The sequence below is a fragment of the Sparus aurata genome, chromosome 22 (assembly GCF_900880675.1).
Source record: "Sparus aurata chromosome 22, fSpaAur1.1, whole genome shotgun sequence".
In the NCBI taxonomy this organism is placed as follows: domain Eukaryota; kingdom Metazoa; phylum Chordata; class Actinopteri; order Spariformes; family Sparidae; genus Sparus; species Sparus aurata.
Window position 1 is genome coordinate 10,571,871 of NC_044208.1, and position 15,655 is coordinate 10,587,525.

Below are 15,655 nucleotides of genomic sequence, written 5' to 3' on the forward strand. Positions count from 1 at the left end.
TCATTTTTCCCCAAGTCTGAATGCCTGATTGAGTAGTCAGATTGTCTAGCTAATTCGTCCTAATTAAAACTGAACCGTTTCCTCCACAACACACAGGCAACTGAAATGAAAAAGGACAATATCATATCTTCCTACTGCCTGCTGTCTATTAGCAGTGCAGTTGGAATGGGCTAAGAGTGAAAATAGTGCAATATATTGGAATGAACAAGTAGTAGTTTTGCTTGTTCTGAATATGGAACTTTTGAGCAAAAATTTCCTGCAGTGTTTGTGGCTTCCTTTAGCAGTCGTCACTAATTCAAGTGTTGGACAATGACCCTCTGAGTCAGCAGTTGTGTGACGTTATCTCTCTCCTGTACAAGGTTCGGACAAAGTTGGCTGAAGAGGGATCAAGTCTTCTGATGTTGTAATATTAATGTCCCTACACAAATCTGACTAAGCATGGCCTTTTTCTCGCGGAGAACTAATTAAGCACTACAGCGAGATGAGACGATGAGATAATGACCTGAGTAGGCCTCTGTAGATCAAAGTGTTATCTTATGATCTTGTTGCGTCACCGGACAAACTGTGTTGTTGCTCTTTGCGCTAAAAACAGCAACAAGCTTCTACCTATATTGTTCTGATGACAGGAAATGTTGAGTTTCCTTTTTCCCCATCTTACTCTTTATGGCTTGTGATCTTCAGTTTTGTTTCAGACTATTTGAGTTGTGACAGAGGATGTCTCTCGAGTGCTATAAACCCTGTACTCTTGCTCTTTCTCTTTAAATAGATTTAAAAGTGCTGCTTAGCTGCTTGTAGAAATAAATGGCTGTGACCTGCCTGGGCTCCAGCAGTGGGACACTGAGGGAGGTGTTGGAGCTACAGTCACATTTTCTCAGGTTTTGTGATGCAGGCAAATAACACTGTTCCAGTCATTGCAATAAAAATAGCTGAGAGAGACTGAAGTCACTCTCTCCTTCATCAAAAATGTTTGTGTCAGAAACCCCCCCCAAAAAACCAGTCCCATAAATGCAGTGTCTGCGTTTTGGACTGTTGGTTAAACAAAGAAGGCAATTTGAAGACGTCACTTTGAACTTGTGACAAACATTTTTGTACAGGTTGTTTTAACCTTTTTAAGACTGAACTATTAATTGATTAATCCTGAAAGTAATTGGCAGTAGAGATTTTAATCATTAATTGTTGTTAGGAATTGAATCTAACCTAAAAATGTATGTACCAACCACCAGAGAGAAATAATTGCTTATCAAATACATCACTACTGGTACACTGGCATTAGATAATGCAGTGTTTCCCCTAGATTTTTTTGTAGCAGCAGAGTCAGTAACTGAGCAACACTAGGGGGTCTAGGGGTATGCCCCCCCAGAAGAAAATTTTGAAAAATAACCCTTTAAATGGTGACTACTGGTGAGATTTAAAAAAAAAAAAAAAAAAAAAAAAAGAAAAGTGACAGATTGAGACTTACAAAATGATGTCTCATTCTTACAAATGACATAACAATCAACAGATTCAAGGCATTGGTTTAGACCAGATCATTGTACAAATGTGCCTTGAACTGGGCAGAAGCAAAGTTCATAATTTGTGTTAATTTTCATCTTAAATTTCTTTGATATTTATCATAAGCATAAGCAAAAAAAAAATAAATTTAAGTGGCACAATGCAGATATGTATTTGTTGAATCTATCTCATTCAAATACCTCTGCTTATACTACTGGTTTGGAGTCAGTGGGCCACATGACAAGGACGTAAAGTAGCGTTTTGCCTAGGAGTGTGGACAGCAGGTCTGAGGGGGCTTCAGACGGCTCTGTCAAGTTTACCTAGCTAGCTGCTGGCACCTGTTAATGCAAGCTAGCAACTGGGGTCTAATGAATGTAATATTCCAACAAGCGCAGTAATTTTGCTCACAACATGGGGTAAACAGTAAAATTAGAGACGGTTAATAAAGGTTCTAAAGGATACTCATTAGGTACTTGTTTTTATTATAGCCCAAGTTAGGCTGCCTAACTATAATGTTGTTGTCTGCATCACGTCTGGATTAAAATAAAGTCCTTTTTGTGTTAGTTTGAGCCAATGATTCAAGTAACTTCGGGTTTACTTTCTCTGTTCTTTTAACTCCTAATTTAGCCAACTCTGACTTTGCATCGGATATAGATCATATCAGTGGTTAAAACTGTTTTTCTATATAAATATCCAACATATTTCATATATTTATTGGTAATAAACTGATAATTAATTGTTATAGCTGCTGACTGTCTAAAGAAATCACTTAAAATTTGCATCCCTAATCAGCAGATTAATTGATAATGACAGAAACAATAAAGCAGTGCATCAGTCATGTTTTCGACTGTTCGTATGGTAGAAGACAAATTTCCTATTTTGAAACGTAGTGTGAAGAAAATTATGTTACAATTCCATTATCAAACAAGAGCAACATCAAATCTGAATGGCTGAATCACACGGCATCAGTCTGGCTTCAGATCACAGTGCACTGTAACTTAACACATTTGCATTGGATCGTGGGCCGTGTATCTAGATGCATATCCAACTGTCAGAAAGATTCACACTCCTCAAGATGAAATGGACTGGTGCAATGTCCAGTAATTGTTTAAGTATGGAGGAAAATATATTGCTGCTATAGAACAAGAAAAATCATTTAAGAAAACATTACACGCTGAATACAGCCGACTAAATTTCCCCTGGCTCATGTGGCATTGGCTGAGTTCACAAGCGCCAGATCTATTAAATTAAATTCAGTAAAATCTAGTAAAAACCTCCCACTACATCATATTTTTGTGCCATAATGGTTGCACAATTTACTCCTTAGCCAGCAGCTATTGGTGCATAGAGAGGGTATGAACCATTAGTCGATGCCCCACAGTTCCTGAGCAAAACAGTTTACACAGCAGTTACAAGGAGCACAGAAATATGGCTGAAGCGTTTCCTCCACCGGCCACTGCTGTCAGTTTATTGTGTGTTAGTTCGCTGACAAGTCCATCCCGCTGAACCTTTGTACTTTGCTCAGGGACAGTTGTATTGATGTAGACATGTTGCATAAAAACATAAATTATATTTTAACTCCTTCCTTTTCTCTATCTGTTATTCCTTGGCGACAAACACTCCTGGCTACTGTCATTACTTCTGTATTCATAAGTCTCAAACAGTCCCCTTTATTTGTTTAACAAACCTTTGTCTCTTTGAATTACTTTTCTCCCTTTCTGTGTCGGGATTTATCTGAAAACCGGAGTTGTGAAGTTAATCGAAATATTGTCATAAGCTTAATGTGCAGCTATGTCCAAATAGGAGAAGCTGCAATCGTATGATAAAGATAAAATGGATGATAAAACAGCATTAAAATGAAAAACTGTAGTGCTGCAGAGATGTCTTGACTTACAAATCAGGCTATCCAGAGGTAAGGAAACATGTTTTTTTTAGTACAGACCCCAACAACTGTCACATCATCAAGTTTTTTCAGTGGAAATTAAAATTGTGATACTAAAAAGTAATTCTGACCAATTGTGATTCATATCACAATAGCATATTCCTCATCAGACTACATCCAGACGACATTAAATGCATCATCAATTACATTTTGAATGAGACACATTCTTCTAGAGCTGATAACAGAAGTTGCTATGGAGTCAGACATCTCGCTTCTTTCTCATCTCTGTTGAGAGTTGCACATGTGCAGTACCAATCAGGCAGATGAGGCACAGAAGGCAACGGTTACTTTTTAAATATATTTCACTTCAGCATCTCTTCTCGAACTAAGCAAGCACTGAACGATGTTTGAGTGCTACTTGAACAGATATGGATGGATAGGTATCAACAAGTCCACAGCTGTAATTTTAACACAAATCTAGCATGGTTCATGACAAGGGGCAAAGCATTTCCACCCAGTTGTTGCATTTCCATCACTGCCCATCAAAGTTGACAGTGACTGCTGCAGAGTCATTTGACCTGGGAGTGAATGCTGATCCCATCCATTCACATGAAATACAAAAGGTGCACCTAAAATTTTGTTTATTCATTTTTCAAACTATTTGGGTCATAGCAATTTCTCTTAACCTGTGCTTTGACTTAAACAAATAAAAACATGTATATGCTCTTTTGTTGCTGTTAAAAATAATTTATATAATGTGTTGAGAAATTTAAATTAAATGTATCATTACACCTTCATACACCTCAATGAAAAAGTTAGGCGCAACAGGGGTGGTTGTAACTTGTTAAAGTAAAAAGGCTGAAGATCATTTATCTTACTTTCCAGTTGTATTTCAGTAGACTAAGGACCCCAACTAATGATTCAGCACACAATTAACTAAAGCAAAAGATGCAATATATAGTGCCCCTTTTCAATTAAATCAATCGATAATCAATTTTAAATTAAAAAAATTGATTGTGAATCTAATTGGACATCCAAGTATAAAAATTTAATTATGACATTATCAAAGATCTGCAACCCTGAGAGCAACCATTGTGGAAAGTTAGTCAGGAGCCCTGGGTTTTAATGTATTCAGGGGTATGTATGTATTCAAGTCTGACAGGGGTCCCCTTGTTATGTGATTCCATGTCATATCTCACACTGTCTATGTGATCTTTCAGACAAATCTCTGAAGTAAGGAGGAGAAATGTATAATAATTTAGAAAAACTTTACTGAGACAAATTTGGGAAAGATTAGCAAATCTAAGTAGATTTAAATTGACATTTCCGTGGTGGTTTCACAACTGCTTTCCCATTAAAAAGCACTTACTTTAAAGCGCATGCATAAAGTGCTGAGTATCAAGGGTAGCTTTACGTCTCAGTATTATGCTACTGCGGCAGATCAGAAAACAACAACCTCCTGCTGTGACAATGCTGTTTGAGTGACAGGAAGACTGCTGGAAAATACTGAAAATAAGGCAGGATTATGCACAGAGGATTGCTGTGGCAGTGGAAATTCAGGTGTAGAAAACCTCTGCAAGTGATTGAGCTGCAACACTGAACATCAACAGTTTTGGATACAGAACAGTGAAGAGGATTAAAGCTAATCTGAGGGCGTAGTTGACTACTGTACTTGATGTTATATCATGTAAGGCGGATATAACATCATATAACACATAGTCTTTGGTCCCGAGATACCTAAACTGATATCCGTAAAGATGGCCATGTTTGCAGTCACAACTTTACTGTAGAGAAGACAACGATACTCTTATTTCTGTTTCTCCTTAATGAGCAGCTCCTAAAAGGGATACTTTAATGAGGCTGGTTCTACAATAAAGGCAGACATGAAAGGAAATGGGGCAAAGTGTGTGTTTTTACTCAGACATATCTACATGTTCATGTTATTAAGCTTATCAGCAAAAGCACAGCAGGCTTTCAGAAACGAGCACTGAAAAACATACTTTTCTACAATATCTATAAAGCCTTTTATCAATTCTGTTCCCTTACATTTTCTGAGGACATTTTTTTTCAGATTTTAAACCTGAGTGCAAGAATTTTTTCATTAAAAGATCAATACTGCTATTAATAAATGAAAAGGTTTTGTCAGCAGCACTTAAATTAAATGTGAATCAACACTCCTCAATTAGGCTAAACATGAAGATCCCAACAGCTTTTTTGCACCTTTCAATTAACTGAAACTACTGCGTTCAAAACATGCTGTTCATCTAGTAATGCGAGGGGTTTACAGATCCTGTCTTAAGCCTCCTGAACTGCTCACAAGCTCATCAAAGCTGTCGTTTTATATTTACAATTGAAAATATAGATGAATAAAATGGTACTTTCCGAGCCAGGTGCCAACAATCAATGAGAAAGGCATCCCCGAGCAGCTGATGATTATGCCACATAATGGTTCTCAGCCTTTGAGGCTAATGTTAGCTAGCATGCTACTGTTAAAAAACCCTGAAAATCTCACTTTCAGTTCTTGCTAAAGAGTACAAAACAAATTTAAGAAAAACTCCAAACTCGTTTAACGTTCTGCATTTGTTTTTCTCGCTGCAGTGCATTACCGAAGCAAGTTCTTGCGCTTTGCTAATCTATATTTTGTCTCTGGGTCTCTGTCTGGTGTCACGTGATATCACGAGAGGAAGAGGATAGTCCTTGGGTGCTCAGTAACAAACCTGTCAAGTTTGAAGAAGATTGAATGAATGATATAAAGATATGAAAATAAGATCAAGACAGAGAGAGAGATTCTTTGATTTAACGTCAGATGTAACAACCCGGTTATCTCTCCGTTTGTGTACATGTAAAAGTTAAGCAACTTATACAAGTTCTTGAACAGCCAATGTCTATCATTATTTGCATTGGACACACACAAACACACAGACTCACACACAGACAATAAAGCTTTATCCTTAGTAGCCATATAAAAAAAAAACTGACAAATAATGAAACCTGAGGAAGGAAGAAAAACGGCAAACTGCTATTAATCACATCCTCCACCTTATCCATCCAGCAGTGTTTGAGGATGTGTGTGTGTGTATGTGTGTTTGTTCGCACTAAGAAGTATACAGTAATGGACTTGTGTATGGATTGGATGAATTTTTGGCTCTTTGCCTCTGGGTTTTATTGATGACATTGTGGAAGAGGAATCAGAGTCAATACACTCATTTCCTGTCTACACACACATTTCTTCAACTCCTGTGGCCATGCGTAACATCTCACTCATCAAATTGATTCTGATTTCAAGTTTTGCATTTCTTATGTTTTCAGGATATTCAGAGGAGTCACAGTGACAGAAATGTCTTTTAATCAAAACATGTCAGACAGAAAGGTTCGACACCTTTGATGACACACTAACTGCGTTGTAATCTGTTGCCAGCACAGCCCAGCAATATCCACATTGCAAGAAGCCGCAACTTTTTTGATAAAGGTAAAAATGTGTTACAATACAGCAATATAATGAAGTGCTGCGGTGCAGCAGAGGTTTGTAATGGACGCAGTCTAGACATCATCATAATTTTTTCAATGAAATGACGCTGAAGATGCATAAATGATCATTCCCAATGATCCTGAATCATATCGCAATGGCATCATCTGTCGGAAAACTGCAATACGATTGTGTCTTTACCAATTCTGCAGCCCTTACTGTATTACTGTAAATGACATCTAGTTTTATATCATGCTATTAGGAATACACTTACTACATAAAAAACACACACAAACACACACAGTATACATATATATATACACTCTCTAACATCGTAGTGAAAGAAACCATAACTTATCTTCTGTATTACAGCTCACTTACAGTGACCTACATTTGGTGAGATTCAGTCAGACATCTGGCCGTTTGTCTTGTCACGTCTCTGTATAAACTTTGCTTTAACACTACTTAAACATTAGATCATGCACATGAAGACAGAGTGTTCACCTGAATCACAGCCAATAAAGGTCCAAATAAAACAGCCAACATGACTTTCAGGCTTTCTCTAAGAAATTACACCAAGCGACCAATGTAATTATGCATTTTGCTTTATTTCATGAGCTTGAAATAAAACTTTTACGGGCCTTGGGAGTCTTGTGTTTAATCTTGGCGAGAAGCTTTTTAAAAACAACCTCACAAGTTTCTTAGTGTTAAAATAAGAACTAAACAGTCCTTACATTGTTAACAGTGATAGCGGGATACTTTGACAGAGCCTCGCCACATAGCGGACAGCAGACAACAAATGATGGATACTGAAGACAGATTTATCATTTGTTTTCTTTAACAGTATCTAGTAAACACTGCCTCCTCTTGTAATACTTGCATCATTTAATATCAACAGTAAAGATCCCATCCTGCTTCTCTTTCATCCAACAGGTGATGTTTTCCTTCCCCAAACTACATGCAAGTTAGAAGCAGATTATGTTTTCCGTCCTGTGCATCTGTCAGCAACATATTTTAAAATGTTACGGATTTGGATGAAGCTCAGTAGCACAGGTGGTGATCTAGATTACATGTTACATTCAAGTGCTGGTGGGAAGGAAAGAGATCAAAGATGTGATCAGCATCAATTTCACCTCCTCTTTGGAGGATGATCATACCCAGATGATTAACTATAATCAATTGAGTTGAAGTCAAATTCCTTGACCTTCTGTCATTTATATTTAAACTTTAGCTGCTAAATTATGTTTAATTTGACTTTCAGTTATTGAGATGTCAGTCACAATGTTCTTATCTGTCACTGTCTTAGGCCCTGTTCAGACCTGGTATTAATATCCTTCCTGAATGATCTGAAGTACATGTGCTAATGCCCCCTAGACCTATTTACGATCCAATCACTTGGACCACATTTAGAGGCGGTCTGGGCTGCATGTGATCACATTCTTTTAGGAATAACAGACAAAAAGGATTACACACACACACACACACACCATGTTCCATGTGGTTCACTGTAATGCGAATTCTGTGTTTTGGCTCTCTTAACCTGCCAGTGTTAGCAGGTGTCTGTGAACACATTGTAAGTATTTAACTAGTAACCACAATATCTGCAGACTCCCTTAACAAACCTTTTTTGAGAAGAGTTGACTGAGAAGAAACTTAAGAAATCTTCCGAAACAGCTGCTGCAAATTTTAAATCATTGCGCCTTCTTGTAAATTCGGCATCAAATGGAATACCTTAAGTTCTTTCCTAAAATGTGCGAGTTTGTTGCAGCACCTCTACACATGCCTGTTGTCTTCCACTTCTAAGGTGTGTCTTGCATGCCAACACTTAGCAGCTATTTGAACCACTGACAAACTTGGCCCCAGATTCCCTTGAAAAATTGTGCTATTTTGTAAGTTGTTGAGGTCGGAGACATTTTATACACTTTGTGAAAGAGTTAATGCAGGCGCTAAATAATTTGTGCCTTCTCGTTTATTCAGTATTGAGTGTTGTACACATTAAATTGTTCCTGTCCCCTTCCCTGCAAACAATTAGCAGCTGTTTAAACACAAAGTATCAACTGATTTCTACATTAACACGACATTTAAGAAGAACTCAATTTTATTGATGAGATTTTACAACAGTAACCAAAACAGATACTTCTTTGTCAACAGGCCCCAGACTCCTTTGAAAACAATGCGCAATTTTTTAAGTTAATGATTGACAAGAAATTATAATTAATCTAACTATTACTTAATTATTCTTGTGAACTCTTGTTGTGCCAAATGGATAAAGGCTGGTTTTTCAAGACGCCTTATGACCATTGGGATCAATAATTCAAGCCTCCATTGAATGCATTATTGTATATGAAAGAGGGTTGAGGCTTTTGCAAAATCAATCTCGCTGATCATTACAAGGTCACTCACGCTCGTCCTTACCACATTAAAGTCGAGGTTCTTCTCCACCCAGTCAGTTGCAGCATCAAACTCTTCAAACATTTCCATGATATAGAGGGTATCCAGAGCATCCACTATCGTGGCTCCCTTTATGCTGCCTGCAAGAGAGACAGATTGAAAGATTAGGAATAAATAACAGAATTTGGCTCTTTCTCAATGCACATTCTTCAAGGTTTTTTGTGTCTTCACAAAATGTGTTTTGCATAACATCTGTCTGCTTAAATAAAACCCCAAAATGCTGGAAAGGAAGCCGAATATAAAAGCCTCAGGTTTTACTTTGCCCAATGAGCAAAAACTCATCTAAATGTTAAAAGAGTGTTACTCAGTGTACCATTCCTTTCATCAGAATGAATGACAACAGGTGTTAGCAGCAGCCTCACTTAAAAAAGCACTGAATAAACAGCAGAAGTTAAAAGTTCTGTTCAGAGGTTGAATTAATTATTTTGCACGACAGATGGTGTGAAGCAGCGATTATCGCCGCTGATGAAACGTCGGGGGTATTGCTCATCTCTAGTGATTCGCCTCATAGCAGGAGGGAAGACACACAAACCATCATTTCACCACTGTCATTACCCAAACCCCCCGCGAATCAAAACCCACTCGAACACCTTAGTCTGTGTATGTGCCAGGGAGCTCAAAAAATTCATTAAGCGTGCTGCGCTGAGCCCTCAGCAAAGCTTTTAGTCCTAACATACTTGTTACAAACACAAGATCCCATCTCTCGGAGCTATCTGACCACTTAAAGACACAAAAAGGGAAGAAAAAAAGAATGGAAGATGGGGAAGTAGAGAAAGTTACAAGACAATCAGAGAGAGAGAGAGAGAGAGAGAGAGAGAGAGAGAGAGAGAGAGAGAGAGAGAGAGAGAGAGAGAGAGAGAGAGAGAGAGAGAGAGAGAGAGAGAGAGAGAGAGAGATGAAAAACATTAATACATCAGTGTATCTCGACCAACCTACACAGAGAAGGACAAGCTGGAAAGAAAAACAGTCTCAAGAAAAAAACGCCAAAATAATAATAAGGATAGAAAAGCAGACCGAGGCAGGGGAGAAAAAAGTTTGAAAATGATGTGGAAGAGTCGAGATGAAAGCCAAAAAGCTGCTGGTTTGTTACTGTGTGGATCTGTGGGTTTATATCCCTCTGTAAGCTGTGGGAGGATGTAAAGGCAGCTAAAAGCTTTCCATTAGACACAATGCTGAATCATCAGCTAGAGGTGCCGGCTACTGCTGTCCATCAGTACTGTGCTCAGTGCTGTGCAGGGAAATTATTATTACTCCTTTAAAATCACCACTGTGAGACAGCAACCAGGTCAACTGTTACTAGCTGTGGAGCAGATTCTCATAGATACAAAAGCTATTTCAGGAAATTGCTGCTGTTATACGATAGTTAATGTTTACATTTTACATTTACAAAAAAGGGGACACTGTACCTATATGGGAAGGCGGGTATTTAGGGAAGAGCTCCACTCTGCTGTTCCAGAGATCTGAAGGTCAATGTCACTCTTCAAACTGTGTTAAATAGGGTTCTTGAAGCTTCCCTCTAGTGCAGTAGTATAAAGGGCAGGAAAAGTCTGAGTTAAGGGCAGTCAGGGTGGTCTAATGGGTCAAACAGTGGACTTCACCTCTGGAGAACCCAAGATTCAAGAGTGATTCCTTTTTCGGTTATGAGAGGAAGTTAACGTATGTAAAAGATGTAACTTAATTAAAAACATGACTTACTTTAGTTGTGTTAAGTGACGCAAGTTATGAGTGTGAACATGGTTAGGTTTAGTTAAAGATCTTAGTTCTGGCCCCTCAACCTAAGCAAGAAGTCCTGGGGCCTCAACTCAATCAAGTAGTTCTTGGGGCCTAAACCTAACCAAGGAGTTTTCAGGCTTAAACCAAGTAGATTTGGTGCCTAAACCTACCAAACCATGACTGCTTGGCAACATATTTTAAATGTTTGTCAGCAAGCTTCATTATCTATCATTGATAACTTGACCAGCATCATAGTTTAAAGCTGGTGACCAAGCTGCCGTATATCACAAACTGGAAGTAAGAATGTGTTGGCTTTGTAAATCTCTTTTGGAAGAAGAAAGTAAGAATTTCAGATGATAATGATATATAAATGTGGCATTAGCATTCTACAATGAATGCTTAATGAATCATATTGTAGCATACGCACACGGATGTGTCCAAACACCTTTTGACCCTCACTTCCAGTTAAACCCTTTGGAGGCTAACAACATCAACATCTCTCTTCTGATAAGAATTTGAATGCTTTGTCAAGCCTATCATGTGAGTGAAGCTGTCAGCAGATCCAGTTATTGTCGTAGTCTCTTGTACTTCCTGTTTTGCACTCATCTCACATGTTTGCTCTATTGAAACCTCCAGGGCGACAAAGAGAGGACAAGACACTTTTCTCCTGTCCATTGTCTTGTCACTGTGCTTCCTTCCCCTTCACTGCTCTTCCTGTGCCTGAGTGTGAAGTGTGTGTGTGTTGTGTGTGTGATGTGAGAGGTACAGATGGTTGAACAGTGACCAGAATACTAATACTAAATATTAGAAGAAGAAAGTTAGAGAGGAAAGGTTTTTGTTGCAAGTTCAGAATTATCGTTTTTTCTTTAAAGGAGAATATTTCACATTGACATATTTATGAAGTGCTGTGTCTTAACAGTTTTTGAATTTCTAAACAAAATGCGGATGAGACAGTGGTCTGGGTAAAAAACATAATTATTTGTCATATATATAGTAATAGATACATTTCCCATACTGAGTTCAATCTTTAAAAATCTGCCACAGTGTTCTGCTTGTTGAAACCTTGACACTTGTTTTAATCAATAGAAGCATCATGACACAACACCGTTTTAGTAGAGATTATATCATCATTTGTATATCCAAGGGTAGGAATTGCAAAATCTCATCAATCTCTATGTGCTTGTAAAGCAAAAATGGTAAAAGTATAAGTTGTCCCACCCGACAAGTTTTACGGGACAAGTGAGAAAGATTATTACCTAAGCACACCATGTGCAATGTTGTGGTTGTTTATCCCTGTGAATTCTGCACAACATTGTTGTTGTGATTGGACAAAAGATGCATGGTCATGAAGCATTCACAGGAAGAGTGACATCGCAACGTCCTGGAGGGACTGCCTGATATTGCAAAATTTGTGAACATATCTTATCTTATGTTGTAAAGCCTACGGTTGGATTTCCTTTTGACTGTGGTGAAAACCTGACATCTGTGCACAAAGATGACATTCAAATCAAGTAAAAAATATCAACAAAATTTGCTAATTTCCTTTGTCATAAATGGCAACAAATTTTATATTTTTGTCAGTCGAAAAAAACAAGTATATTTGGAGGTGTCACCTTGGGCTCTGGGGAATTTGTGATGTGATTTATTGGAATAAAATATAATCAAGAATCTAAACAGATGTATCAATATTGTCAGTTTCAACCCTGGAAGTAGACAGATTACACTGATCACAGATTGAGGCCTTTCACCGAAAAGACCTCTGATGTTTGTGAGACAGCTTGTCCAGCACCATGATGGCAGAGGGCACCAATAAATCTGCTAAAATCAGCTTGTTACCAGATCCAGGATTTGTGTCAGCGCCCAGATGGGAAGACTCTAAAAACTGGTCCTTGAGGTTGCGAGAGCAAAGTCAGATGATCTTGGAGGTGATGTGTGTGCTGCTGAGGTTTTTGTCTCCAATTGCAACTGTGAGTATGGTAAAGTAGCAGATGGCTAACCAGAGGGCAGCGTCTATGATGCTTCTGAGAAACACAAGTGGTAGCGGAGGAGGACATAGTCTGATGCCTCTTTAAAGACAAAGAGTAGAGGAGGACAGATTTTCTATTTGTTGGTGGTGGTTGGTTTGTTACATGGGGAGTTAAAAGGAATTACTCCCAGTTTCTTTGTTTTATTGTTGTTGCAGCCAGTGTGAGTTCACCATTGGAAGACACTGAAGTAAATTGCTTCTTTGTCTTAGTTTTTGGGGCTGCAATGATTTAGTCCACCTAAAGAAAAAAAACTGCCAACTATTTTGATAATCGATAATGATTTTAGTCATTTTTCACAGAAAAACATTTGCTGGTTCCAGCTTCTTAAATTTAAGAATTTGCTGCTTTACTTGGTCATTTCTGTACATGGAGAGTCTTTGGGTTGAGGGCTATTGGTTGGACAAAAAAAAAAATCACAAGAAGATATCACTCTGGCAAACTATGATTATGATTTAATTACAATATTTTGACATTTAAGAAACCAAATGATTACTCTTTTAATCCTGTAAAAAAATGGCAGATAAATCTATAATGAAAATAATCATGAGCAGCCTAATTTGGCCAATGTCTGTTTTTTGCCAAAAAACTACAGAATGGATTTCGACAGAACTTGGATGAAGGATGGGTCTTGGCCCAGAATAGACCCAATTTACTTTTGGTGCAAATCCGGATAAAGGGACGGATCCAGGAGTTTTTTCCCCCTCTCTACATTGTGAGATGAACCAATGTGTCGAAAAATGACCTATCTATCAAGGAATAATGCATGGATGATGATGAAAGAATCAGGGCTGTTGGGTTTTGGTGGAGGTATATGTGCTCTACTTAGTGTCATTCTAGTTTTAATTTTTTGCTCGATTTAATGATAGTGTTGCATGTCAGAGGTGATGCCTGAGATTCTTCAAAGATGGTTACATGACAAAAGTAGAGTTTGACAAAAAATAGGGGTTGAATGGTGTGTGGTGCTCGAACCTTTGGACACACACTATAAAGTAGAACATGGGAGAGTGAGAAATGGAGGAAAGATGAAAAATGAAAGAGCTGGTGTCCTCGGAGCAGAAGGCAAGAATCATTACCTTTCTGTTCCCAGACAAAGAATAAGGACAGATGAGAGAGGGATGGCAGACAAAAATGGGAGAGTGGAGGTCCAAATGTCGTTAACGAACAGTATCAGTCTCTCGAAACACAATCCATCCAGTTCCCTTCCTACATCACTCGTCCTCTAATGAGGTATCCATCAATCTTTTTTGCTTTTTCAGTTCTCTCTTTTCAGTATTGCTATCCTTCCTCTCTCCTGCCATCTTTTTCCATCTTCTTTCTTCTTCTTTGATTGTTTACCATCTTATTTCCTTCCATCATCGGGCACTGCTCTCTCCTCGGACAGAAAATGAGTAGGGGAGTGATGGATGAATTAAAAGAAAAAGCATGACACTTTGCATGCTATATTCATTACCTGCATAGGCAAACGTTGTGCTTGAAACTGGACAAACGCACACAAACACACACTCCTACCTGATATAGCTATGGAAGATCAAGTATTAAGTTTGATAAGTATGAGCTGGTACAGAACAAGCGCTATGTCAGTAATAATGCTAACTCGATGTATTCCTTTCTACACTGCAGTGTGTTTGACCGTGTGTGTGTGTGTGTGTGTGTGTGTGTGTGTGTGTGTGTGTGTGTGTGTGTGTGTGTGTGTGTGTGTGAGGCAGGCAGGAGAGTGATGCATTGTTTGGTTATTCAGAACAAAATAACCTTCACTTTACGCAATCAGGCGGCAAAGACAGAGCTGTAATCTGTGAAGCTGTGATGTGGGAGTGCACATGAGTGATTGAGAGTAAATGACAAATGCAATGTTGTTTTTTCTATTGCGCGCACACACAAACACACTGCTGATTGTGTTGTTGGAGGTCAAAGTGTCAAGATGACTTTATTTTTTGGCTGAAGAGTATACATTACATTTTAATTCTTAGTCAGGAGGCAGAGTAACAGTTTAACTGTGTGTGTTCCTGTGACAAAAACAGGGATTAAGCAATAAATCTCCAATAATCCTTTTTGAATCTGTTCTCCAACTTTATTTGTTTAAATGTGCTTTAAGTACATCTACATTTATGTTCAGTATGTTCAGTATGTTCTATTGTTGCTTTACACCCCCTGCATGCATGCAGGTTTAATAGTGATGGTTATAAACATATCAGTGGATTACCAACATCAAAATCAGGATGCTAAAAATGTCATCTTTTGTTTAAGTTAACAGCTCCAGAAGAAGTTAGTAAGTGGACCTTCCAATTCTTCTGCCCCCACTATGAGTGTAGGTGCTCAGCTCAACACACTTCTAATAAAGCCCGTAGCTTTTAGCAGAGACAATTTGGGAAACTGCAAAATTAGTATTGGACAACAAAAAAAAGCAGTAATAGCGTTGGCTTGGTGCAACTACCTCCCTCGAGAGCATCACCGATGAAAGAACAACATGAAGTTCTCATAGGAAGTACAACAGAGGAATACATCTAGGAAACACACACATGAAGTCCATGAGAGTAAAAGTAAAAATAGTTTAACAGTAGCTTAATTCAACAGTTATGGACCTGTGTCCTCTGTTGGCACACATGCAGGCTGTCTTAAAGTGCAAAA

The 15,655-nt window shown here is 38.3% G+C and overlaps 1 protein-coding gene across 1 annotated transcript in view; it reads right to left on the reverse strand.

Annotated features, from left to right (window-relative positions):
• The window catches only part of man1a1 (mannosidase, alpha, class 1A, member 1), a 160,389-nt gene that overhangs the window by 83,716 nt on the left and 61,018 nt on the right, over nucleotides 1-15,655 (reverse strand). The window contains exon 3 of the mRNA XM_030406309.1: nucleotides 9,255-9,370. Coding sequence (XP_030262169.1) covers nucleotides 9,255-9,370 — 116 coding nt within the window. The remainder of the gene's footprint in view (nucleotides 1-9,254; nucleotides 9,371-15,655) is intronic.